The sequence below is a fragment of the Conger conger genome, chromosome 17, assembly GCF_963514075.1.
Source record: "Conger conger chromosome 17, fConCon1.1, whole genome shotgun sequence".
NCBI classification, from domain to species: Eukaryota; Metazoa; Chordata; class Actinopteri; order Anguilliformes; family Congridae; genus Conger; species Conger conger.
This window is the reverse complement of record NC_083776.1, coordinates 21,688,568-21,715,067: the sequence shown is the minus strand read 5'-3', so window position 1 is coordinate 21,715,067 and position 26,500 is coordinate 21,688,568. Positions and strand designations below refer to the sequence as shown.

Sequence of the window (26,500 nt, the reverse complement as noted above, 5' to 3'; positions counted from 1 at the left end):
CTGCCCACATCTGTACAACGTTCAGTTTCTAAACGAGTCGAGCTGCTGTTTGATGAACGGCAGTTATTTTTTCCACCAGCAGCGAAGGCAGAAATTGGGTTTGGAAATGAAAATCTCTGACAGACAGCCACGCGTTTCAGAAAAAAAGGAGCTCTCATTCATCTTCCAAAACGGGAGATCACACAGCGCGCCCCGAATCTTTAATTAGCCGTCACCCCTCGCCACGTTCCGCCAACCTGTTTGCACAGCCCCCCCCCCCGCCCCCACCCCCACCCCACCGCCCCGTAAAAACAGGAGACGAGGAGCTACTCACAGTCAGCAGGAGAGCGGGAGAGGTGTGTGAGGACACACACACTGAAAAACAGCCTTCATTACCAGGACCCGGCAGGGCAGACAGCACTTTGTGAAGCCCCGAGTGAATTCCCCAGCAAAAAGCTCATCAGGATACCTAAATGAATCTTCCGCACCGCCGGTTCGATCCATGGCCGCTGACAATACTCAACTTGTAATTGGACTTGGCAGTTACCAGGCGCGGATGTCACAGCGTCCACAACATTAGCATTCAGCAAATTAATTGCAGAAGACTGCTTTTCATTTCTTCCCAGACAGACAGAGAGAGAGAGAGAGAGAGAGAGAGAGAGAGAATGAAAGAGAGAGGGGGGTCAGAGAGAGAGACGGAGGGAGAGTGAGCGAGAGGAGAGAGGGAGGGAGTGGAGAGGAGAGGAGGAAGAGGAGGAGGACTGAAGAGAGGGACAGGGACGGGCGAGAGGAATGAAAAGCAGCATTGTGGAGAGAGAGCTCCTCCGGTGTGGCCGATCGCAGTTCACACCGGGCAGCCGGAGAGAGATTAATCAATGGCTCCCCCACCCCTGTCACTGCCTCTAACAACAGAGAGAGAGGGAGAGGGATAGAGGGAGAGAGAGGGGGAGAGAGAGATAGTAAAAAGAAAAGGGGAGGGTGAGAGAAATAGTAAAAAGAAAAAGGGAGGGTGAGAGAATGATGGAACAGGAGGGAGAGATGAAGTGAGAGGAGTAGTGATAAAGAGAGTGAGAGAGAGAGAGCGAGAGCGAGAGAGAGAGAGAGTTGAAAGCGCATGCTTTAATCCTGCTCATGCACATCAGTCAAGCCCTGAGCTGCATTGAAGCCGCTCTCCCTCTCTCTGACTGAATGAAAACGGTGCCCCCCCCCATCACCCAGTGCCATTATAATACGCATCTCTGGCTTGGCATCACACCTCGCCGTCTCTCCCAGAAAGCCGGGGACGGGTCCTCACATGAACCGCTGGAAGTGACTCAAAGTCCCGTTTGTGCGACACGGCCATTTCACAGCCGGAGATGCTCCCCTGATTACCGCCTTTCACCGTCTGAGAACGCGACCGCTCGCAGTGGCACCCCGTTTTTACCACATGAAAACCAAAAATCGCTTATCCTCAACCGCTTTGCTTAAATAACGACTTCGCTTAGTCTTCTCGCTTTTCATATTTCCTTTAAGCTCCAAGCTTTCCCCAGGGTTCCAGCTCCAGCGAATGTCTCTCTCTCGCTCTTTCTCATTCATCTGTTTCCTGCGGTGCTTGCTCGTAGCACATGAATATGTGACATCTTGAAGTCTCTACCTTGAAGTCGGTGCATTTGCAAAGCACTTTGAAGCCACCGCACGGATGTGTCAACTTCCGTTCTGACGGAAAAGGATTTCTCTCTTTGAGTCCCTCTTCACGGTCTCGGACCGGAGAAATATTATTATTATTATTATTATTATTGGCATTTGGCAGACGCTCTTATCCAGAGCGACGTACAGTTGATTAGACTAAGCAGGAGACAATCCTCCCCTGGAGCAATGCAGGGTAATAAGGGCCTTGCTCAAGGGCCCAACAGCTGTGCGGATCTTAGTGGGGCTACACCGGGATTAGAACCACTGACCTTGTATGTCCCAGTCATTTACCTTAACCACTACGCTACAGGCCGCCCCTACAACATGGGCGGCCTAGAACAGGAGGGTTCCGGAAGGTTCCGCAAGGTTCCGCAGCCCGTTGTCCTGGCCCAGAGGGCGTCACCGTGGTTACAGTGCCAAGTGGGCTGTGTGAACGGAACCAATAAGGCCTGGTGCTTCGCTCTTCAGAAGCCCCCAACGGCCCATCATTAAGGCTGGGTGTTTGTCACAGAAAATATTGGAAAATATTAATCATGAAGCAGTCGCGGCAAAGCTGGTAAAAATCACGGAAAAATTTAAAAAGAGCCAGCGTGCTTTAAAAAACAAAAATCTTAATGAATAGATCACATGTGCAACAGGGGGAAACAATTGAAATAACATGCACAACTGTCACAACAGTAACAAAAGGAGCATGCTCAAATTGCATTATGCAAAATAATAAAGCACGGTTTCAGTGTATCAATTTGTTTTGGTACAACATGTACAGTACATTGCGCGGTTTGTGTCTTTGATCGAACGCCTGTTGTCACTGACGACGTTACCGTAATGGGGGAACGAGGGCAACACATTCCAGAGTCTGTGTACATTGCAACACTTTGTCTCTCCCAGCATGTGACAATATGCAAAGAAATGCTTTGGCCTACAGGCTACAAATCACTGCAGGCTATGTTAGGAGTGACAGTTGCCATTCAAAACGTCTGAAGAATCACGAGAAGCACTGAAAAGGAGGGGCATTGTGTGAATTAGAAAAAAACGTCACGCAACTGCTAAAAGAATGGCAAAAGCACAGATTCTGTGATGCCTGTGACCTCCCTGACAAACGCCCAGCCATACCCATCATGCCACAGGTCTCTGAACCTCAGCTGAGTAAGTGTGTGTTCTGAAAATAAAACATCTCTTCTACTCGCTGACAGGCGAGCAATCGGTTTGTTTTTCCATGGTGGATTAATACATTAGCTACTGTTGACTTTGGCAGAGTGTGCATCCCTGTTCTGTACTGTATATTCATCATATCTATATACACTAAAAGTGAAATGAGACACTCACTCACACACACACACACACACACACACACACACACACACACACACACACACACACACACGACAGCAGTCTGAAGACACCGTGAGTGATGCAGCTAATTTCAGTATATAAATGAAACATCACATATCTCATATCCCATATTGATTTTATAAAAGGTAAAAGGCCGGCACTAAACAGCGTTGTGGGGCCTGATTACACGAGGTTACAGTGAGGTCGCAGAGCAGGAAAACACTGCAGGATTCACAAGAGCTTCTCAAAGCAAAGCTTCCAGAGCAGGCTGCTCTGGTATATAAGCTCTGCAGAGACTCCCAGCATGCACCACAACACAGACACTTCCACCTGTAACATACAGTACACAACACTACAGCCCACACTGCAGGAATACAGTGGCAGTTCTGAAGTTCATTCTCTTTAAGTCCTCTCCTAATACATCACGTTTTTATTTCCCACTCTGCCATTTGAATGAACGGATAATCAATTCCATCTATTTGGAATGGGTGCCAACTGCTCACTGCCAGAGGAGATGCGACCAATAGCGGAAAATTATGTTGCTTTCCCATCCAAACTACCGTCACAGCCGTGAAACAAAATGCAATGAAAAAGAAAATGGCAGTTGTAAGTTCCACGAATCCGCGGTTTGGTTCACTTTCATTACATAAAAACGTCATCGTATTTTTCCAGAAACGGCTTCGGTTTATGATTTACATTGCTGGCATTACTCTATCAATTCAGAGTACAAACAATGATGCAAAACCACCTGCCGAAGGAGCGCAGGGAAGTTTGAAAGGCTCGCGGGTGAAACACGGACCAATGCGTTTCACAGAACACAGCCCTCCAGGTGGCCGTTCATCCTCTCAAAACTTTGAATCAACCTCCAGCTGCCGCTTCCAAATTGGACCACATCGATCTCCACGGAACTCCATCTCTCTCCTGCTGTAAACTTGAACCGCGCAGAACTTTCTGGAGAGAAGCCATTTTAGCTCCTTTCAGAAGTGACCTTTCAGAAAGCCATGAGGACGCGCAGACAGACGGACGGACGCCGTTCAGAGCGGGATCCGGGGCCAGATGGAGGCGGGAAGTCGGGCGCTTTAACGCTAGGCCTGTGAAACGCGGCTGTGTGGAACGGGGCGGAACTGGATTGCGACTCCGCGGAGCGCTGGTGTCCTCGCGGAGAGCCTCTGATGGAATGACGACAGGATTCCCGAAACCACCGGGAGACAGCGCGGAGTCTGTCTCATTAAACCCAATGAAACGAGGCCGTGTTCCCAAAGCGCTGCACAAGATGGCGAATCGGGGAGAACAGTCAGAATGCTAATTTGTTCTGGGATTCTTGTAGAATTGCCTCCAGCGCACACATGGTTTCTCTGTACCGTTCATTCAGACAAATTTATACTGAGCGCATTCAGTGTACGAGACAGGAGCAGTTAACAGGACGGCGGGCCCACCAAGCGGACAGGATGTTTGTTAGACGGCATTTCCAGGGGGAAGGCCCACTCAGACCTAGCCCCCCAGGCCCTGAACATCCCCTGATTCAACTGACTAAAATATTGTTCTCGCCCTCTCCACCTCAGCTGATGTGTGGTGAGTGTTCCGGCACAAAATGGCCACTGTCGCATCACCCAGGTGGGTGGTACCCATCGGTGGTGGTTGAGGCGAGTCTCTGTAAAGGGCTTTGAGTGTGAGAAAAGCACTGTATAAATGCAACTATCACACCTCATCCACAGCAGCCCATCATAGACACTCAACACATGCTAGAGAATCTCTGAGATTAAACCAAGGGCTAGAGGGAGTGATTGGGACGAAAATAAACAATGGCAATTACCTCACCCCAGTGTCAAAATCAGAGCACAATTTCAGCATGGACCACGTGAAAAAGCAACACAACACCTGGCTGGCCAGAGAACGAGGCAGAGACTGAGAAGCTCAGCACAACGCTCGACGGACACTGTTTTCACCACCAATGCCTCCTGCGGACCGTCTCCTTGGAGACAGTGGGCTTGAGAAAATCGACTGCACTGGAATATGAAATATCGCTTATTCCTCTTGAAGCCCTGTATAACGTCTATTTCGCAACCTAACATCAAGACGACTAAGGCCAGCTTCTTGCCATGGAAATCATCACGCTCTTCAAAGGAACAGAGAATAGTGTGAAAGCCATCATGAACATATCCGGGCATACTGTGAAGCACACGTAGATTTTCAGGGGAGTGGGTGAGGTATAGTTCATTCAGTATCAGTTCAGTTTCGCTCTGCTCTCCTTTACATATTTCCATTTGAGACAGCAGACAGTTGGCAGAGTAGGCACTTAAATCATGGGTACTGTATAGGCGATGTGGCTTTATCTTGGCGAGACACCATCCGTGCAGCTGATATCAGGACTTCACCAGGGAAATCAAATTATCGGTATCTACAGAGCCGTCATTCTGATTTTTTAGCCTATCCCTATGCATTTGCATCAGACAAACGAGCTACTACACTTTTAAAAACTAAAATTCATCCACTTAAGGCTGAGCATGTGACAGAACGTGCACTTTGGTAATGTCTCGTATTGGGACAAACCTTGGCGTTATCAGACAGAGACGAAGTGCTGCGTCAGACCGTGAAACATCCGTACAATGGGCGTCTGGGGTAAAAGAGCTCATACATCACACTTTCACCAGTGCTCATGAGAATCCGTCTCTCTTCAAAGCAGAACCTGACAGTGACATTTATTCGCTTTTCTCAGACTCTCTAAAAGATCCGTTTCAGTCTCGCAGTTCTCATGGCTCTACGCAGATACCTATCTCTTTGGACAGGAAAACTAATTCCTCCACAGTGTCTTGGCCGACAGGAGAGCAGGCTTTAGCACTGTCTGATGGAGAGAGAGTTTCAGGTTTTGCCTGGGACAGCAGCCTGTTCTGTACTATGAAGACAGAAGCTGTTAAATTCAATATCAGCGTATCCATGGTTAGTGTTTCCCACACAAATCTGAGAAAATGCCCATTTCAGTGGCCTAATGGCAGCATCACAGAGTTAATAGCTCTAATGCAAAATTCCAGGGGAAACATTGCACATGAGATTAAAAATCAACAGCCATGAAAAATGGTACATAAAACAGCACCATCCACACTTCCTACGGAGAGATAATGGCGTTTGGAAATTATGTTTGATTTTTTACGAGTTTAACAGAAACATCAGAGCAGAAAACACAAGCACAAGCTGATACCCAGCGCTCCTCTAACCATTCATCTGAAGCTGAGCCCTTAAGCTCAGAATCAAACTTATTTTCAAACTTTTAATTCCATTGCCTGTGGTGGAGTAGGTGCTCCTTCACCAGTAAATAATGACCAATTTGAAAAACAGACTGTCTCGCGGTTTAATTGGGAAGGTTATTTGCGGTTGTTTAATTACTCTTTGGGCAGGAGGTGTTATGTCGATGCGGTCACGCTCGTTCTGTGGAAGGCGAGGCCGATTTATCCCAGCGGCTCCACGGCAGTGTGGTTACAGCCCCTCTGACATCACTGATTTCTGCGCCAAGCGGTTACGTTTGGCTCATAACTCGCGCCGCTCCTCATAGCTACAGCCACACCGCCATTTTGAGTGGCATGAGACAGGTGCAGGGCTGGCTGCTGCCCGCCCAATGAGGAGAGAGCCCTTTGTTTCTCAGAAATGTGGCGGGGGTTAAGAAAGGTCAGCGCAAGACCGCGCCTCGGAGTATCGCTTACAGGGGCCGCCGCTCTGCTCGCGTCTCATTGGCCGCTCATCAAAATTTTTTTTTTGCTATTTTCATCAAAATGTTCAAAAGGAAAAACAAGATCCGGAGATGTTTCGAGCACGGCAGCTTAACAGAAATATGCGCCCGTCCAGTTTGGAAAATACAACTGGATGAAGGCTGGAGCCAGGATAGTATGGAAGGCCTTTTTGCATCACACATCCAGGGGAAAATGTTTTATCACTGTCGAGGTGGAGGTGTTCACCGCTTTAGGGTTTACTCCAGTTTAAGGCCTGCTGAGAAGGGCCGTAAAAGAGCAGGCTTCAATAGGCTCTCACAAAAACCCTCAGTGACATTTAGAGCAGGCTGTTCTTGAATAGATCCTACAGTACACTGAAAGGGACACTTATTGGTTAATGCTGATAGCACAGAGAAGTTTGGCCCTTGCGCTGTAATACTGTAGTAGCAGTACACAGTGGTGGTGGCTGTACACACATACAAGTGGCTATGGGTAAATGTGACTTTCAACCTTCATTCAACTAACCAAGATCCATGGCTGCACTTGAGACCACTGTGAGACCAGGAACATCTCCAGCGTAGTGCAAGCAAATCTATCATCACAACCCATGGTTCCCCCAATGGTTCCCCCAATGTTTGAGGAATTTCACAAATAATATTTTCCGTTGTAAACGCTGCATGTAGCCAAAGACAGAGTGGGACCCTTTATATCGGTTCAGTTAAATCACCAGAGGATGAAGCAGAAACACTTGTCTCACAGCCCATATTAGCATTTTCTAAACTGCATGCATAATAAAAATCTAACTTATGCAAGCAGCCATCTTGCTCAGAAGGCACTGTAGCAAACCATAAAATGAGAAGTGTGACCCTTTTCTCAGGGAGTAACATGGCATAAAAATGACATCATCATGCCAAGCATCAGTAGAAAGTTATGAAGGATATATTTAATAACCCTTAATACGTCTGTGGTCAGACTGATTTCATATGACTAGAACAGAAGTCAGACTTTGAGTCTTCATTGTGTTGTTATAATACTTGGTGAGTATTATACATGACTGTGTCTTTCCACCACGGGCTTGAAATTCTCAGGGAAAAACAACCAATGACAGAATCCCTCAGTCGTTCCAGCGGAGGTAATGCAGTTAAGTTATCAGTAGCATTTAGCTCCTAAGACAGGGTGTTGTTTCACCGTTATAATCAGAGCTATGCAGTCGTTTTTTCCTCGCTGAAGGCACGATGACAGCCGCATGCCTGGTGATCAAAATGCCTTCTCTCTCTATGGAGAATCTCAGAGAAACATCACCCCCACTGACACCTTGCTTTAAAATAGCACTGTTGCCCCCAGCTAAAATGGTGGCTGCGCGGGCCTGGTTGGTTTGAGCCAGAGGAGAGCACAAACGCAGAGAACAAGGTCAGGAGTTGGTGTGGAGAGTGGGATCCTCCAAGCAGCTGTCAGGACGTTCTGAGCAGTGCCCCGCCAGTTGGAGTCCGGAGGAATGTGGAACGGATCGCCCAGACACCGGCCGGTTCCAAACTCGCACGAACGACACAAAACAGCTGGCCCTGAGTGTCTCCTTTGCCCCTGGAAAAAAGGCTGCGGCGCCTAACTCCAGACACCCCTCTCCTGCTACCCCACCCTGCCTCTCCCCTACGTGCAGAGCTCATTCAATTCAATGACATTTTACTTATATAGTACTCTTTACAGAAGACGGTCAGAGAGACGCAAAAGAGAAAAGGGCAAACACCACACCAGAGCCTCAAAATAGCAAATACATGAGGTGAAAAATGCCAGTCGCCAGAAAAACTCCCAAAGAATCTTCCCTTATTTAAACAACACAAGCAGAGCATGCTTTAGCCCCATCCCCCAGTCAACATTGAGCATATTATTAATTTATTTAATTTCTATTTTACTTCTAAAATGTACTGCAGCATTACAGATTAAATATCACACCCAAGGGCACAACTGGGATTCAAACGCGCAACCCCCTGGTCATAACTGAAGTCACGGTACAACCACATACCAGTGCTACAGTGCAGAGTACCTCCACCAAAATGATCCAATAGTACCTTTTAATGGCACCAATGCTAATAACAACAGATATCAGCCGGTGCCCTTAGAAGAAGGTGGCCTCTTCTAACAACAAGAGTGCATCAACTTTCCCTCTACCCAAACAATGAGAAGTGAAATTAACTTATGTTGACTTATATATGTTACCACAACATTTTTTGTAGAATTGTAGTGGTACCAACTGACAAAGGTACAGTTGGCAGACGCAAAGTCACTGTAGAGGAAGCCAGAGGAAGTGGAAAATGGCGCACACACTCACCTGCGACGGAGTTGGGGCGTGGCAACATGAGGCTGGAGGAGCCGTGCGAGGGATACGTTAGTGGCCCCTCTGGAGCGGGTTGGGGAGGGCCGGGGGCTGCAGCTCCTCCCGGGGCCTCAGGGGGCGCCGGCGGGTCCTCCTCGGCCACGGGAGAGCAGGCGTCGGAGCGAGCCCCTCGGGCGGGGCCATGCTGCCCGCTGTCTCTCAAGCTGCCATCTTTACTCCACTCCAGGCTGGAGCCGCTGCGGTCATCGTTCTCTGACGAGCTGGTGATGGTGGCTGCACCGGGGAGAACACCAATCAGCTCAGTACATAGCATTAACATTAACATTCAGCGTCAGTTCAGTGCATATGTAGCAGAGCATCGACATTCAGTGTCAGCTCAGTACATATGTAGCATAGCATTAACATTCAGCGTCAGCTCTGTACACATGTAGCATAGCATCAACATTCAGTGTCAGCTCAGTACATATATAGCATAGTGTTAACATTTAGTGTCAGCTCAGTACATATGTAGCATAGCATTAACATTCAGCGTCAACTCAGTACATATGTAGCATAGCACTAGCACTCAGCGTCAGCATAGTGTTCGCCATGTATTCAAATGTGACAAATGAGCTCAATGATGCTTTGGATAAAGGCGCTATATAAATGCTAACCATTTACACAGATAATAATCTTTACGTTATGTTCAAACATATGGGAAAACTATTAACTTTTATTTTGACTCAAAACATGCATCAATCCACACGGAAATGGTTTGAGTTCTACATTTAGTTTACCTTTTTTACTTTTTTCATATTTATGAAGGGTGCCAATAATTCTGGACCTGACTGTATATCATGACAACCGAACAGCTTGTTATTCCTTACACAAATATTCATATGTAAAAAAAAAAGACATTAAAATGCATGAGTATTGCTTCTCGTTAATTGGGATGTCGTTGAAGGCCAGTGACAGCAGAGCCTTTTATAGAACAGATGAGCGAACATCTTCTGTGACCTGACCCAAATTAAAATGTACACCTGCACCTGCTCAAACACGGAGATACAGAGCCACTTTCTAACCTGTTCCAAAATATGTGCATCTCTAACCAGGCCAGAGTATGGTCTGATCAGTGTGAATGTCCATGGAAGCATCTCCCGACACTTTTGGAGAACCCTGGATTAGACCACTCTCTGCACTGTAATCCTTCCCTAGGGTTGGCGGTACATGCCAGACTGGTCTATTTCTCTGGTTATGACACCATCCACAGCCTCACAGATCTACAGGCAGGTGTTTATGGACATTTTCGACTGGCTGCGGGGAGATAATCGTCCAACAGCTTCGATAAGGGAAAGTACATAAATCCTACGCAACAGAAACAAATTGAATATCTAACCATGTCTGTTTACTGACCTGGAAAGGTTCCCACATATATTGTTTAAAGAAACTATAAAACACCAAGCTTAGAAAAAAGAAGATGAGGGGAATGGGGTACAAATAAAACCACACGTCCATTTTTAGAATTGGGAAAACCGTTTGTTTACACAAAATAAAACTTTTAATCAAATTCCTGCGGCCAGCTAAAGCTGAAAATAAAATTGCGATGCCACAGAGCAGACAGCAAGTGTCACAAATCAGCCATACAATCCCATGGGCGAATGATACCAGTCATTTTATTTCCTACAGACACTAAACACATATGGCCATATCTGTTTCTAGAACAAATCCAGGTTCCTACAGAAAACATTAAAATTAACTAATAACTAATAATTACAATGACTTTTTTAGGTAGGCAAGTTCATACCTGCTGTATCTAAAGCAGCATTCATCTCCATGACTCAAAACAGAATAATATGCGACACTGCCGACCATAGACTTTGAGGGCTTTAAGGGGCCCTCAGCAGGATTTGCTATGGGGCCCCCAACACACACACCAGGGCTCCTCTAGTGGTCTCGGGGCACTAAGCAGCCACTTATGTCTCATACTGGGTCAGGCATATGAGGCATATATCAGTATAAGCAACAGACTGTAAGCTAATTTCTGAAACAAAAAAAGCTTATGATGTTAAAGTCACAGCAACATTCGTTGTTGCTCAAATCTGAGTCTTACTCAAAAAGCCCTTTAAGTTCCCTTTAAATAACCCCAAAACTGGAGCAATTTGCACAAGGGAAATGTTCCTGACCCTTTCACGGAACATCATTCGCTTGCAAAAAAAAAAAAAAAAGTTCAGTTCTGTTCTGTGCCCGCAATGGGACACACAGTATTGATTCCTTTTTGGAAAAAGTGGGTCCCCTGATTTGAAGTAGGACATCTCTGTCGGAGCCTGGACAGTGAGCAGACTGCCATCTGTAAAAGGCCTGATCGGCTTTACAAGCCCATGTGGCGGATACAGTAACTGAGCTGCCATGAATTATTGAGCAGCCCCGATACCAGAACGGCCAGCAGGTACATGAGTCACGGTTATCAATTATGTCAACAGCGGGGGTTTCAGCACAGGAGCGGTGGAAGGTCTACCTTAGGGCCGCGTCTCCAGCCCCTGTCTCCCTGCCTATAATCAGCACAAGAGCATTTATTATGGCTTCTGATAGGAGAGAGAACTATGCTGATGAGGTCAGGCCTCAGGCAGCTCACAATCAGAAGCCTAAGTTAACTGGCGCAAGCCTATTCAGCGTGAACAGAAATATAATCACGGGGAAAAAATTAAACGATGACCGCAATATTGTGGCTTTGTAAAAACACGGGGCTGAGTGCTGCTAATGGTTCTAAACAAAGACGGATCACCACATGAAACTGCCTGACCTGATTTGCATAACACCTAGTTTGAATTGTTAGTGCTATCACACCGAGCTGAAATGACTTTTTATGTCTTTGCAGTGCCTGGAACTTTTCTGGCTAAAAACACAAGGATTAATGCGGCATTAATGCCTCTCTCCGTCAGTATCTATAAATCCCCAAATCTCCTAAAACCCTGTTACTATAGCAGCTGTGCGCTCACAACCGCAGCATACTAACAAACACCTCTTAGAGCTCGCCTTGAAAGACGCAGGCAACGCACGGCCTGAATAACAACAGACACAGAGCCCTAGACAAATGACCGCTTCTGTACACGCCTCAGAAGAAGCAGCGTGCTCTGAACTTGCAGATAAAAGATATAAAAATGTCTGTACATCTATTTTGGGAACGTGTCATTATGTACAGTACTGTGTGTACAGTAGGTGCTCTACTCAGAGCACAGTACACAAGAAACTGAGTTCAGGGTGAGTGGTACAGTATTGGAGGCGATGGAGACAGGTTGAATGGTGCAGCACTAGTGCTGTAATAATGGAGGCATTGAAGATATTAAGGTGAATGGCTCAATGCTGGAGACCTTGAGAATGGGGTGAATGGCTCAATATTGGGAGGTATTAGGAACAGTGATTTGTGCTCAAGAAGATGGGTGAATTAAACGCTTTAGATAAGGAGGACAGGGTGAATTAAACTCTGTAGGTAGGGGAACCAGAGTGAATTGAACTATGTAGGTATGGAGACAGAGTGAATTGAACAGCATAGGTATGGAGAGAGTGAATTGAACAGTAATGTGAATTGTGCTCAAGGAAGATGGGAAAATCAAACTCTGCAAGTACAGGGGACAGGAATGGTGTAACAGTGACCGATCAGAGCAGAGGGCTGACTCACCGATGATCCCGCTGTCCTTGCTCTCGAGGGTGGAGCTGGGGCTGGTGACGGTGCCGCAGGGGCTGGTGTGGCCCTGCGGGGGGCGCCCCACGCAGCTGTTGAGGGTGGAGCAGGGGCTGTCTGTGCTGGGGGAGGCAGTGCTGCTGGTCAGGGTGGAGCAGGGGCTGATACCCTGGCTGGTTACGGTGCACTGAGAGAGGAACCAAAAACACAGGGTCAGTCTGTGGTTACAGTGCACTGAGAGAGGAACCAAAAACAGGAATGTGTAAATGGACAGTTATATTGCACTTTTATCCAAAATAAATTCACCCATTCACACACACACTCACACACCAGTGGTGAAAGGCTGCCACGCAAGGCACCAACAAGGTTGTCAGGAGCAATTGGGGGTCAGGAGTCTTGTTTATGGATACTTGAACAACACAAACCGGCAACTCTCCGACTGACAGATGACTGCTCTTTCCTCATGAGCTAATATAGCCAGTTATTGTCATCTAAAATTACACACGGTCTGAGATAACCTGAACAGTGTGGCTTTCTGGATCATCTAGTACAACAGCCCCTTGCATTATTTTTACTATACATTTCCCCCAGCTTGACATGCAGTGTAGTAAGGACCGCATGATTATCTTCAATGAAAGTCTATACGCTCCATGCAGAATTATAAACCAAAAAAAAAAAAAAATCAAGTATATTTTAAATTATTACAGATTCTCTTCAGTTTACACAAGGATCGTTTTCTATTGAAATCAAAAAGGAATCTAAATTACAACTTTAGTCCAGCTGGAAAAATACTTTCCAAACATAATAAGGCAAACGTGTACTTAGGCAAATTAATCTGCGCTCTACATTTCAGTGAGTCAGAGAACGGCTGCAGGAACACGCTCCGTAAACAAGCATGTTTCAGAAACAGCAGATTCACTGTGATAAACCAAAGCCTAGCTATGCTGTCCCACTTAATGCTGTCCCATGCAAACACACTGCTCTGTAATGAAGGTCTCCTGTGTTCTGCTCATGTCTACACACAGCAACCTGTGTCTTCTGTTAACACTGACCGCAGGGGCTAAAGTCACCTCTGATCCCTCATCGCAAACAAGCCTGTCATAACAAGTGTTTTAGTCTTGCAATGAGACTTTCATATTTCGGAAAGGAGTAAATGTTGGCTTGTTTTAAGTTACTGTGGCAAGTGAAACTGCCCTACCCAATTGGCAATTAGCCGATTTAACAAAAAAATTCAAGTCTAAATATAAGACAAAAATATTTGACTTAAAATATTGACTTATTCTTTGGTTTTTGCAGTGACCCTGGCTGACCTCCTAAGCCTCCCAGTTGCCCTGGTCCCTGCAGTAGAGTGAGTCTCCTCATCCTGTGCTGAGGCCCAAACGGACCTCTCTCCCGCTGTTCGTTGCTACAGTCTGTGCTATATAGGTCATGGAGGGAGGCTGGAGGGCTGGGAGGTAGCGCTGTACCAGATGCCCGGTCCCCAGAGACCACCGCAGTCTGCAAACAGACCGCAACCAAAGAGCCCTTGGCTCCTCATCTCAAAAGCCTTCACTGCTTTCCAGAGACCACAGTCCTTCCTCCTCCTCCTCCTCCTTCTCCTCTGTGTGACTCACCTGCCACACCGTCAAAGTTAATGTGACCCAGATCCAGGTGCGATGGGCACTGCACACGGGGCCCTCCACCTTTCAGTGTCAGCTGCTAGACACGGCTACATGAACAATGTTTGTGTCTGTATGTGGCACTGTGCCTATGACCCTTGATCTCGGAACTGAACCCAGAGTACACCATTAAAAGTGCTATGCCCTAGCCACTGCCTAAAACTGCCTTATTTATTATGAAAAAATAGCATCTTGCAGCCAAAACTCATGGCAAGAAGTAAACTGTGTGGCACCAAGGACAGAACATGACGTTACTATGTTTTTTTTGATGTATTAAAATATGGTAAACAAGCAACATTCAACATGGAGAGCGGATTATGTTATATATATGCATGTGGTGAACACTGAAACAGTGTTGGCTAAGATATGCAGAATATATTCACACTAACAACTGTGGATGATACACCCTCTAAAAGCAAAATGTGTTCATTTACACATATGCATGCATATGTTCTCAACCTAAATATGCCTGTCAAAACACTGTTTCACAGTGTCACTGTTTCACACCTGCAGAGAAAAGTCAAAGGTTCCTCTGCTGTTCTAAGCACCAGAGTGACCAGACTAATTACCAGCAGCAAACAGACTGAAGAGACCGGTCATAACTTGTCTATTTTCGGACTGAAGCTGATACACTCATTAGAAAGCAAAGCACTGCAGCGCAGATAGTCAAGTTTCTAAGACTCAAACATGACAGACAAACACAGACAAAAACACACAGAAAACGGAAAAATCTTCACTCCACCCAAACATAAACATTTAAGCCCCACCCACCCGACCCCCCAAAGGCTGAAAGTGTGAAAAAGGTTTGGTTAGCCTCATACCCTCATACAGCAGTTAGCTGGAGTCCCGTAGCAGGGGGACTATAATCCTCGTCCAAAGAGAGAGGCTGAGAGGAAGGGAGAGAGCAGGCGACCGCAGAAAGCATCATTTATTCTCTCACACACCCTCTCCTTCTCTCTCTCTCTCTCACACACACACACACACACCCTCTCCCTCTCCCTCGCCCTCTCTCTCTCTCTCTCTCTCTCTCTCTCTCTCTCTCTCTCTCTCTCAGCTCTGCAGCAGCTGCTGGGGTGGGGTGGGCGGAGGATACCTTCTTTTCATTCTTGTCTTCCATAGATATGCGAGCCGACCCAGGGATCCCTTCTCCCAGTAAGAAGCCCAGCCTGGTCATCAGCTCCTGAGTGGCGGGGGAGGAGCATGTCTCCTTGGCGATGTGCCGCTCTGCGAGAGAGAAGAGCACACGTGTTAAGAGTCCCGCCAGCGGTCGCTACGCAGAGGGAGGACGGCTGGAGACCACCAGGGTCTGCGCAGCTGGAGCCATGGTCTGCGCAGACTGGCAGTCTCTCCCCAGACCTCAGAGGTGCCGCACAAAGTGCCCTGGTCAGATGATCTTGGAACGCACATTAATCGAGCGGAGAGCGGTCTCCTAGCCGGGGACGAGGTGGACCCCCAGCCTGCACACCACAGCCTTTAGTTCTCTAGCAATCTTTCCATTATATTCTTCAAGAATTACAGCATGCACATCAATCACTGCCCAGGGAAACACCTCACCGGGTTTTGTCTCCAGATCTTCCGAAGTGCCTGAGCGTACAGCGAATTGTAGGGAGCCTTACTAAAACACCCACAGTGACATGTATTTACACTAGTCCAGCATGCTAACACTGCGCTGGGGAGAAGGACTGAACGCTTGGCTAGCCCAGGGCACAGAATCAAGCAGGATGTATGCGGCTGTAACTCATCACACTGTACAGTTTCACTCCCTCTTCCTCTCTCTCCCTCTCCTTCTTTCACACTCTCCCTCTCTCTCAACCGCCGCTACACTGGGTGTGAACCAAAGGGTCAGCTACCAAGCGCTAATGAATGCAGCCTAAGCCGGGTTGATGAATGGCATTAAGGAGAATGCCAACTGCCACTGCAGCAAATCGTTTGCTTGTTTATTATTTTTAGCAGAAATACTCATGTATCCTAATCAATAAAATTAATTGAAAACTGAAGGGTGGTGACACTGTTCTACAGGCAGATGTACTGGGGACCGGTTCCTTTCCATCCCAGCAGAAAATCCACTGACTCAACATGGAACCTTCTGGAAAACAGATGAGGAGGGGGTGCATAGAATGCCAGGGAGGGAGAGAATCATGGAGCACCTCATTACTCACCTCCCTTTAGGAATTAATAAGGAGCTCTCTCCCTCCCTTCCTCCATCCCTTCCTCTCAGGCACTCCTCACCTCCCCACCTCCCATTTACCCTCAAACTCATTTAATTTCATTTCCCTTTTCTCATTTCTCTGCCTCCACGTCTCTCCGCAGCATTTTTCTTCCAGGAGCAATTTATTATGTTTAAAAAAAATCTCCAATCCCGCATCCCCTTCCTCCCCCTGTTTCTGGGCTATTGAGTGCAGCTTGTGTCATCCATTGGCGTTGAGAGAAGTTGGGGAAAAGTCTTCTATTTGCAATTATGCATTGGGCAATATAATCAGGCAAACTTCAGAAAGCTGGACTCAGCCAGCACTGGAGAACGATGTAGAATAATCTGGAAACAAGTGCTGTCATGGCTATAGCTCATACAAAACTTTGAGCAGGATATCAGAACGTGCCCCTATGGCAGAAATATATTTGCCTTCTTTTACAAACCGCATTGTATGGGGGTGTAAATCACCGTGACACACCCATTCAAACCGGAGGCCAAGCCATTCAACATTATACTCATACTCTAATTCACACTGAAAGTGAGCATCTCCACCGAAACTAAAAATACTTTTCAAAACAGCCGGTCTGAGTCATTGCAGGCACAACAAAAAAGACCCAGACTGGCATAAATTACTTTATTTTCAGAAATAAATAACAGAAAAAAGGGCCCAGTCCTCAAAGCCCTGAGAAGTGATTTAAATATAGAGATAAAACATGAAATGTGGGAGAAAGAACAGAACACAGCACACCACTGCTATCCCAGAGCCTCGTCTAATCAATGCCTGAGATTCACACTCTCCGTCAAGCTTCCGTCTTTCAGAAGCCCTCCGCAAATGTCATGACACTGAAACTTCCTCCCATCTGCACACTTCCAAACTGTTACATTTTTACGATTAGTCATTAAGGAGTTTATATGTACAGTACGTGCTCAGAGCTGCTTCATTGGACAGTGTTCTGAGGCTTAGTCTCAGTCTTCTATGTCCTCACCTCAGAGACAGACATAGAAGTCCTCTGAGGTGAGGCTGGTTGACAGACTGTCCTTTCAGACATGGTACCCACAAACCCCAGTAATCAGGGAAGATGAAGCGTTTGGGGAGGGATGTCCATTCATCAGTGGGGCACTTTTATTACCCCTACTCTGACAGTCTGCTCCATCAGTGCATCCTTTATCCTTTCAGACGTCCAGAAGACCCCCGCTCCCCCTCACCAGTGACGGCTCTGATCATTTACATTAGTGGAGCTAGGCAGAGAGAGAGACCAGTCCATATGAGCCCCGCACTGCATCATCATTACAAGGAGTCACTATAAATGTGCTTAAGGAGTTACCTGTTCCACTGGATATGTGTTACATCATAAATGTGCTTCAGGAGTTACCTGTTCCACTGGGTATGTGTTACATCATAAACGTGCTTCAGGAGTTACCCATGTGGGGGCAGAGGTTCAGTCCTGAGCACACAACCAGAAGGTTTCAGGTTCTCGGTCTTTAGGAACCGCTTCAACCGCTTCCGAGAAAGTAAATAATAAAGGTTAAAAGAGCATAGTCAGACTGAACAAGGCTGTCTGGAGAGCGAATAGCAGAGCGTAGTGTAATCTGACCCAGTGTATGACCACACTGTCCTTAACACAAGGCATTCAGTCAAATGGCAAATGTAATTAGGTCTGGGTTCTTATTGTCCACTTCATTACTTCATGTGACGGTGCTCGTGATCTGAGAGTCCTCCCCCCTGATGTTTACGGAGAGAATGACGAGCATTCAGGAGACAGAATGCGCTAAACTTAACCCTTCTGACACTGTCCAGCATCGAGCAGAAACGGTTCAGCTCCAGCAAGCATGCCTGTTTCACTGAACCGCAAGGCCAAGTAACGCATCTGCACATTTCACTGAATAACGCCTTAATTGAATGAGACTTTTATTCTAATATATGTTTAACCAAGCTGTGTTATAATATTGGAAATATTAATCATGTCTGTCATATAATGAAAATGTCTGGCTAATTGGTTGATAAGAATAACCGAGTGACAAATAACAGTAAAAGCAGTACCACGTTTGAAAACTGAGAAATTACAAAAGCAAAATTCATACAAATTCCAGTGCCTACTGGCTGAACAGGCTTTTACCAGTGATGACTATGATATCGTAATGGAATGGCTTAGCCTAAACCAGCAGTGCTGTGAATCTCCAAGAGCATCTCCACTGCCATCTTAAGCAATGCTCTCAGCAGCATGGACACTGCAACACACACACACACACGCACGGGTCCGACCCCCACACTGTGAATTATGCAGGAGGGTGGGGAAGACCACAGCAGCTCAATGCCCGTGGAGATGTGGAAGGTGAAAGCAGTTTTGCATAATGGGGCTAGAGATGCCTGCATGTATCACACTGTGATTTTCCCCACATTTTCATTTTGGAGCATGAGCTCAGAAAGGTTCAACAACTAAAGCTATGTATTTGATATGCGCGTGTATTTTGTATGCGTGTGTGTGTGTGTGTGTGTGTGTGTGTGTGCGTGATACACACGCATTAATGTGAACATCTGTTGACATTTCTAGAAAGAAAAAAAGCGAGCGATTGCCTTATAGAGAGACGTTGGGTGGGATTAGGGAACAGCTGCGGTGGCGGGTTGGCGGTGTTTGCGCCCACGTGAAGAGGATCTGGGAGAGCGTGTCACACGGCGGGCCGGCCGCGTTTCGGGTTCGGGGGCTCTGCTGCACGTGTGCGGGGACGAGAGGCGAGAAATGGCACTTCTGAGCGACTCCGTCACGTCAAGATCTGGATTCAGATGTGATCGCAATGGAAAATCCACACGCTGATTTTACACATGCAATGTAATGCGTGATGTACAAACCGATGCCCAGTGTACGCCATGTCCCTCTCTCCCCGGGGGGGGTCGCGTATTGTAATTTTGACTTTAACCTGCACTGAAAGGATGGCTCCATTCGTGCTGAATGTAGTGTTTGCTGAAATACCCGGAGGGGCTGTACGCTCGGGGCATGTGTTGATTCCAGCTACAGTACGCGGTAAATTGCTCGTTAATTCTGCTCGCCTGTTTCGCCTGGGGCTCCGCAGGTTATTCAAGCACAAACAGGTGCCAGGGCAGGGGGTGACAGGCCGGTTCACCAGTCCCCCTAACCGGGGCGCCATTAAAGCACCATTAAAGAGTTAGCAGGGGGACTGCCTCCATAGCGCAGGCCCCTGGACACAGTAATCTCTGCAAGTCCTTGTGTCGGTTCAGCCACTGCAGCCACACAGGCTAACGGCAAATCACACAGCCTATTATATCTCACAAAGCCACTGATCAAACCTCCATTATGTTTCTATTTGTATCCTCCATTTTCTCAGGGACCCCCTCTAACAGAGAAATATCTTTCAAAGGAGCCTTGGCCAAGAGCACATAGCATTACAATTAAAACTACTTAGTAATACTTCATAAATGTATTCATACATTACAAAGTATTTAGTAAAACAAAGAAGAGTTAAACCAATTCCAAAAGACACAAAGGCAAGACATTTTTTCTCAGTTACAAAACTCCGTTTTCGATCCAGCCACAGAAATCCCGGTTTACGCAGAGAGATTTCTTGACGTAAAATAATTCCTTAATTATGGCCCTACTCTATTTTTAAAAGCGCATTTCCATTTATAATGGGTAAATCACATGTTATCATGTATTAAGAATGGTTTAAGACCAGCATGGAATATTCATATTAAAAGGGGGATGGATGTGAAACAAAGTATGGCCTAATCGAGCAGAAAGAAACGGGCAGAAAGGAAAAAGGCACCCGGTGTGATTTTAAAAGCAGTCAGAACATCACAGAGATAATTGACACTTAGCGTGTTCTGTGGAAAATTGAGGTCATTCCGCTGAGCAGTATGGTTTCCCCATGCCAATGTATTTATTGCTGAAAGCTGAAAACTAGCATCAAAATTTATAAGCTGCATTGACAACAATGCCTTTTGTCTAATTTAATAAAATAAATGTCGGTTTACCAAAATTGCAGAACATATTCTTCCCAGTTAAGATGCCGATATTCACCAGACAAAATCGGCACACAACGAGAAAGTTCCGGAATGATAGGTTCTGTTAACTTGCAGTTCGCAGATGCATTTCACTGCTGACAAAATTGGGAAGAAAATGATCCGATCTGCTCACAAAAAAGATGCGGTTCCAAACAACTTATTGTCTTCTCCGGTAACTCTCAACTTATTGTCTTCTCCGAGGTCAAAGCGAAAGCTGTCGTATTTTCTCCCATTCCCCCTGGACAGATTCTTCATCAAAGCACAAATCCTCCTCTGAAGTATCATTTAAATCGCACTGCATTATGGGTCCCCTCGGTGGACATCTTTATCAGCAGAGTAATATAAAACGCTCTCGGCTGTAAATTTTGTACATTCTCTTGCATTTTTACCGCTGAATTTTAATGTAGCAGATTGCACATTACTCAAGGGAACAAGTAAAGCTGTCCAGCTGGGATTTTAACCAACCGCCAATATGTCCAGTGCTGTAGGCAGTGCCACATGCAGGGCCTAATACACGTGAAGCTAAGGCCAGCCAGTTCCACTAACACCCTAACCCTGAGCTCCATATGGGATGGACACTGACTAACCCTTACCCTGAGCTCCATACGGGATAGACACTGACTAACCCTAACCCTGAGCCCCATATGGGATAGACACTGACTAACCCTAACCCTGAGCTCCACATGGGAAACATCGAAAAGGTGGCTGATGAGAAACCAGTGGAAAATTCCAGGGTGTAAATGTTTTGATGCTGCAGTTGTCAAATAAATGTGCTAAAGGGAAGAGAAAAAGGTAGGCCTTTTCATACTGAGGCCAAAGCCCAGATAAACCCACATCACGACAGCAGCACTTGTTGCAGTAGCACTGTTGATTTGCAGTGCAGTCGAGAGCTGCTGTTAGAATTCCAATGTGAATCCCTTTGCTGTTTTTTTGTGTAGGGTCTTGCATAACATACTAAACATCCACACATCCAGTATGCTTCCAATAAAGCTTAGAAAGTATAGCTGAACTGTACAAATAGATGAACTGTCTGCCAATACCACAAGTAAACAGAATATATGTGTGTGCGTGTGTTGTGTACACAAATACACTATAGCTTTGCTGCATTCATCGTCAAGCTCAAAACCACACTAGCACATACGTGTTTTTGTCCACACGTAAACGGCATAAACTGAAGGATCACCGCGAGTTGTTAGTGTAGGGAGCTAGAAACAAAAGACAGTGGTGGATGGAGGGAGGGAGGGAGGGAGGGAGGGAGGGATGTATATACGTTAACGGTGCGGCGATGTAAACATTCCTGAAACAACACAGGGCAGTGCTGGCTGCCCATAAAAGGTAAAGCGAGAGAGAGAGAGATAGAGAGAGAGAGAGAGAGAGTATATCCAGCGAAAGAGAGTAAGTCTCTGAGAGACTCATCAGCCAACACCATCACCGAACATGAAGGCCCAGGGAGAACAGAGGGAGCTGTGCTCAGGGCTGGAGGAGCAGCACTAATAGAATCACAGGCTGCTTCTCCAAGCGGGGAAAGCCATTTCCAGAGGAGGTACGAAGCAGAGTACACACCACTGCAGCCCACTCTGCTGCAGGAAACGCATTTCAGGAACCCTGGCTGTGACTTCCAGGAAAATGGGGTCAGGTACCAGCACAGTGGAGCCTGTGTTGGAAAGCAAGTATAACCCCCCCCACCACCACCCCGCAACAAAAACATTCCCCTTCACTCATACCCACTGCCCTGTGAAGGACACAGACGCAGCACGGCCTGATTCACACCAGGGGAAAGCCCTATGGAGCCGGCGGAGACACGGACAGGCCGGACAATGTTCCGGCAGGGCTGCTGCAGGTGTCAGGGCTGTCCACGCGTACCAAACTCAACACGGACTGACGCACACTGAGCCCAATGCAATAAAGCAAGCCGGAAAGAAATGGTATTGGGGTGGGTGTGGGGGCGCAGGGCATCAGAAAATATCCCAGTGGCACAGCGGTCTGAAGATGTACGGAGCCTGGCTAGAGATATTTGTGAACAGAGCCAAATTTACACCCGGCCAAATGTCAAAGAGCAAAGTAGGACTGTGGACATTAAAGAATATGACTAACAAACAAATTAGAGTGTAGATGCTTATGCAACATTTGAAATAATAATTGCCATAATAATTTTTACTGCGGTACATTTTTTTTTTTTGTAATCAGAGCAGCTGTGATGGTTATCATAATTAGGACTGACCCCAACGAAGCCTCCTGCCTACTATCAAACAAATAAACACACACAAACACACACAAAGCAGAAAGTGAGTGACTAAGCAGTGAACAAGCCCTCGAATAAACCTGGGAAAACACGGCCAGTAAACAATTAGCAGAAGTCACGTCACGCTTTTTCCGAAATCCGTGAGGTTTCGTACGCTAACGGCATTAACATGCTTAGTATTCAAGGCCGAAAATGGGCTTTTTTTGCTTGTGAGCAATTACTATCTGATATCACAACAGTAGCCTAGAGAAACAACAAGAAAAGCAGAAACAGCTTATCAATTCAAATAAAGAGGGAGAAGGTTGGGAAATAAAACACAAACAACATCATTATCATATACCTTGAAGGTCTATGAGCTGTTAAAATATGGCCCCGTCTCCGTGAAGAGGTATGAAGAGGAGGAGGGCAGGACTTTGAACAGCCTTGCCTAGTGGTGCTGTCAGTGGTCCTCCCCCGCCATGGTAACGATACAGCAACACTCATTAACAGCCAGGCCTGCATTGCACTACCCAACGGTTAAGTCTGCATTACTGAATGAGTAAACTTGCTTAACGAGCGGCCGCTGAATACGACCGCTTCCCTTCATCCGGTCAGTTATGATGGAGCGGAAATGACGTCTCCGCACAGCGATGTGCGGGAATGTTCTAGGACCCTGAACAATCGAGTAACCGGAAAGTTCCAGAACCCAGAATGTTCCAGAATCCATCGGCGAGTAGAGACGGCAGGGGAATGTCGCGTCTCCAAGGTGAGCCCAAAACAGACGTGCTGCCTATTCGCACTAGCGCGCCGTTACCTGAGCTCAATGGCGGACTGACGTCGCTGGACTTGCACGTACTCTCGCAAGCTCCTGTTTAACTGAACTACAGTTTTACACCTGGAAAAGTAGTCCAAATGACGCTATCTGTTCTAGTGGATACAGAGTACAGTGTGCAATTCTGTTCATTGGGGGGGGCAGGAGAGAGATTTGAATGAGGACATCCACAGACACATCAGCGGCTGTGTGTTTGTGATGACGGTGGCCTGGGTTTGCCTCTGAAGAGATGCACAGATTACGGAGGGAGAGGTGTCGTTTCTGAGCTGACGGGATCAGGGGAGGAGCGCAGCTGAGAGATTGATGGGGGTTCATCTGTGAACGCAGTGGCTGGGGACGCACAAATATGGCCACAAAGAGATTGGCTTTCTGCTATAATTAAACACGTGGCGCAAGGGGCTCTGGATGCGGCAAAAAGGATTAAAATATTAATGGTATCGCCTGGCTTAATTAGAGCTCGTCCATCACAACTGTCACACAGAACCCCTTTACCTTAAAAAACTGCACTCCAGTTCACAACCCAAACCTGGTCAAAGGCATTGTTCTAGACAGCCATCTACATGGGGACACGTAGCCCTTTTGAGGCTTGAGCTATAATTCTGCATAACAATCTTATGACATAAAAGTGCACAACACTGACATTTTCTGACAATGTGGAGCTAGCTACTTCCTTTCATTATCACTTTTTACTGGAACGTGCATGAGTTAAAACAAACATGGATGCCACGCGTGACTCCTAGAGCAGAGCTCTAACCCAGAGCCGGCCTTCACCAGGTCAGAGCAGAGCTGGAGGAAATGCCCTTCTCTCCCTACATCTCTTTCAGTAAAGGGACAAAGAACAAAAACAATCATCCTCCCAAGGAATGCTGCCAAGGTCACTGATTAACAATTGCTAGGTACCCAGATGTTCCTTTGGTAAATGGTAAATAGACTGAATTTATGTAGCGCTTTCATCCAAAGTGCCTTACAATTAATGCCTCTCATTAAGTCATTCACACACACACACACACTCACACACCAATGGTGATTGGCTGCCATGCAAGGCACCGACCAGGTCGACGGGAGCAATTGGGGGTTTGGAGTCTTGCTCAGGGACACACCCAGGAGACTGAACCGGCAACCTTTCCAATTGGGTTAGTAGTTGCAAGACACTAAACCATAAAAGTTTTGATCAACGAAAGAGGGACACCCGTGGGAAACAGCTGACAAGAGTAGAAAAAAAAAAAAAAACTCCACTAGCGTGATCACGGCATAGGGGTTGTCAGCAAAACCCCTCTCCTAAATCTTCATCTAAATGTCAGTCACGCCCATGTGTGTGTGCAGACTTCGGTCAATTAGAGCCGGGCTCTCACAGAGGAGACTCCCCGGGCAGTCCCCACACGAGGCCTGGTGAAGCCCCCATCTCAGGCCCAGGTCTGTGGGCGAGGGTGGAGAAGGAGCCGGCTGGGGGAAGGTCATTCAGACACACAGTCTGCGTAACTCTCACACAAGCACATAACGCAGGAAATTCTATCTCCCTTCAAAGACTCAACTCTGCCAATTTGCCCTTTCCTGACGGGACACTCCAGGGTTTCAGTCACAACCTTGTGTTCAGCAGTGAGGATGTTTTCAAACCTCTTACCCTCTCCCGAAACCAGACCTCCTCTCTCAGATAGCGCGCATACTCACTGGGGACAGAGGTAGGTGAAGGCATGTCTTAACTGCCTCGCGGGGGGCAGGGGTATGTGAAGGCATGTCTTAACTGCCTCGCGGGGGGCAGGGGTATGTGAAGGCAAGTTTTAACTGTCGGGGTAATGTCACGCACGGTCATAATATTGGCCTGCGCCCTGCCCATGAGTACATGCCATCCCGAGGTCTCTGACCTTATCTTCACAACTAAATCTGCACCAAAACAAATAGGTGACTGGTCCAAAAAATAAGGGGAAAAAAGTTAATTTAAAAACCAAGCTCTCAAAAATTCAAATTCCATTTTTCCAAAGCCCTATTCCCTATCAAATGAATGCCTATATCGTGCGCTAAATACAGAAAACCAATGTCACCTTAACGTCATTACTTGTCAAAGATGGAAATAGTTGCTAAAAAATCCGCCGTTTATTATTGAAAATATTATGAACCAGTGTTAATATGCGCTGTAAAACAGAATAATCGATGTGCGCTGTTTATTAAAAGCCAAAAAGTAAGCAGCTCCTCTATAATGCAACGCCTGCTTCATTCCCTTACCTTAATGTAAATAAACAAGCGCGTGGCAACAGCGGGGCTTGTGAACCTGAAAATGTCAGCTTCAGAGCCCAGCTGTTGCACTACCCTTGAGCTAAGCCATTAATCTGAGCCCGCTCCAGAGGGAACACACCCAGCTGCACAACGTGGGCAAAATAAAATGAAACCACCAGTTCCCCTGGAATGGGGGCTGTGCGCTGGGCTAATAAATGCGGCAAATTAAACGGAATGTGTGTGTAAACAGCGAGGCTCTGCTCCCCCGGCGCCGCGTTCTGCCGAGTATCCCAAGTATTTTCTATCCCAGCATTCCCTCTCCTGGCGGAGAGCATTCCGGAGCGGCACCGCCCTTGCTGCGCGGACCCTCCATTGACCCCGCGGGTCACATGATCAAGCGTGACCCTTCCGCCCAGGCCACCCCAAACGTGCGTGAACTGGACAAACAGGGTCTGCCCTCAGGAAGACCCGGTCCCTGGACTGTTTACCTAACCGAGTCAAACTCATTCTGCTTCTCCCTGCTCGCCAAATTCATAATTAATCACTGATGTGGGGGGTGACATTGGCTCAGGAGGCAAGAGCGGTTGTCTGGCAGTTGGAGGGTGGCCGGTTCGATCCCCCATCCTGGGTGAGTCCCAGTGTCCCTCAGCAACACAACTAAACCCCAATTGCCCCCAATGAACTGCTTGGTACTGGTGG

The 26,500-nt window shown here is 46.9% G+C and overlaps 1 protein-coding gene across 4 annotated transcripts in view; it reads right to left on the bottom strand.

The window, feature by feature from the left end:
• The window catches only part of LOC133116586 (protein TANC1-like), a 129,534-nt gene that overhangs the window by 40,990 nt on the left and 62,044 nt on the right, over positions 1-26,500 (bottom strand). For all 4 annotated transcript variants that reach the window (XM_061226311.1, XM_061226313.1, XM_061226312.1 and 1 more), the window contains 3 exons: positions 15,422-15,552; positions 12,668-12,857; positions 9,007-9,285 (listed from right to left, as the gene is read on the bottom strand). In XM_061226311.1, the coding sequence (XP_061082295.1) occupies positions 9,007-9,285; positions 12,668-12,857; positions 15,422-15,552 (600 nt within the window). The remainder of the gene's footprint in view (positions 1-9,006; positions 9,286-12,667; positions 12,858-15,421; positions 15,553-26,500) is intronic.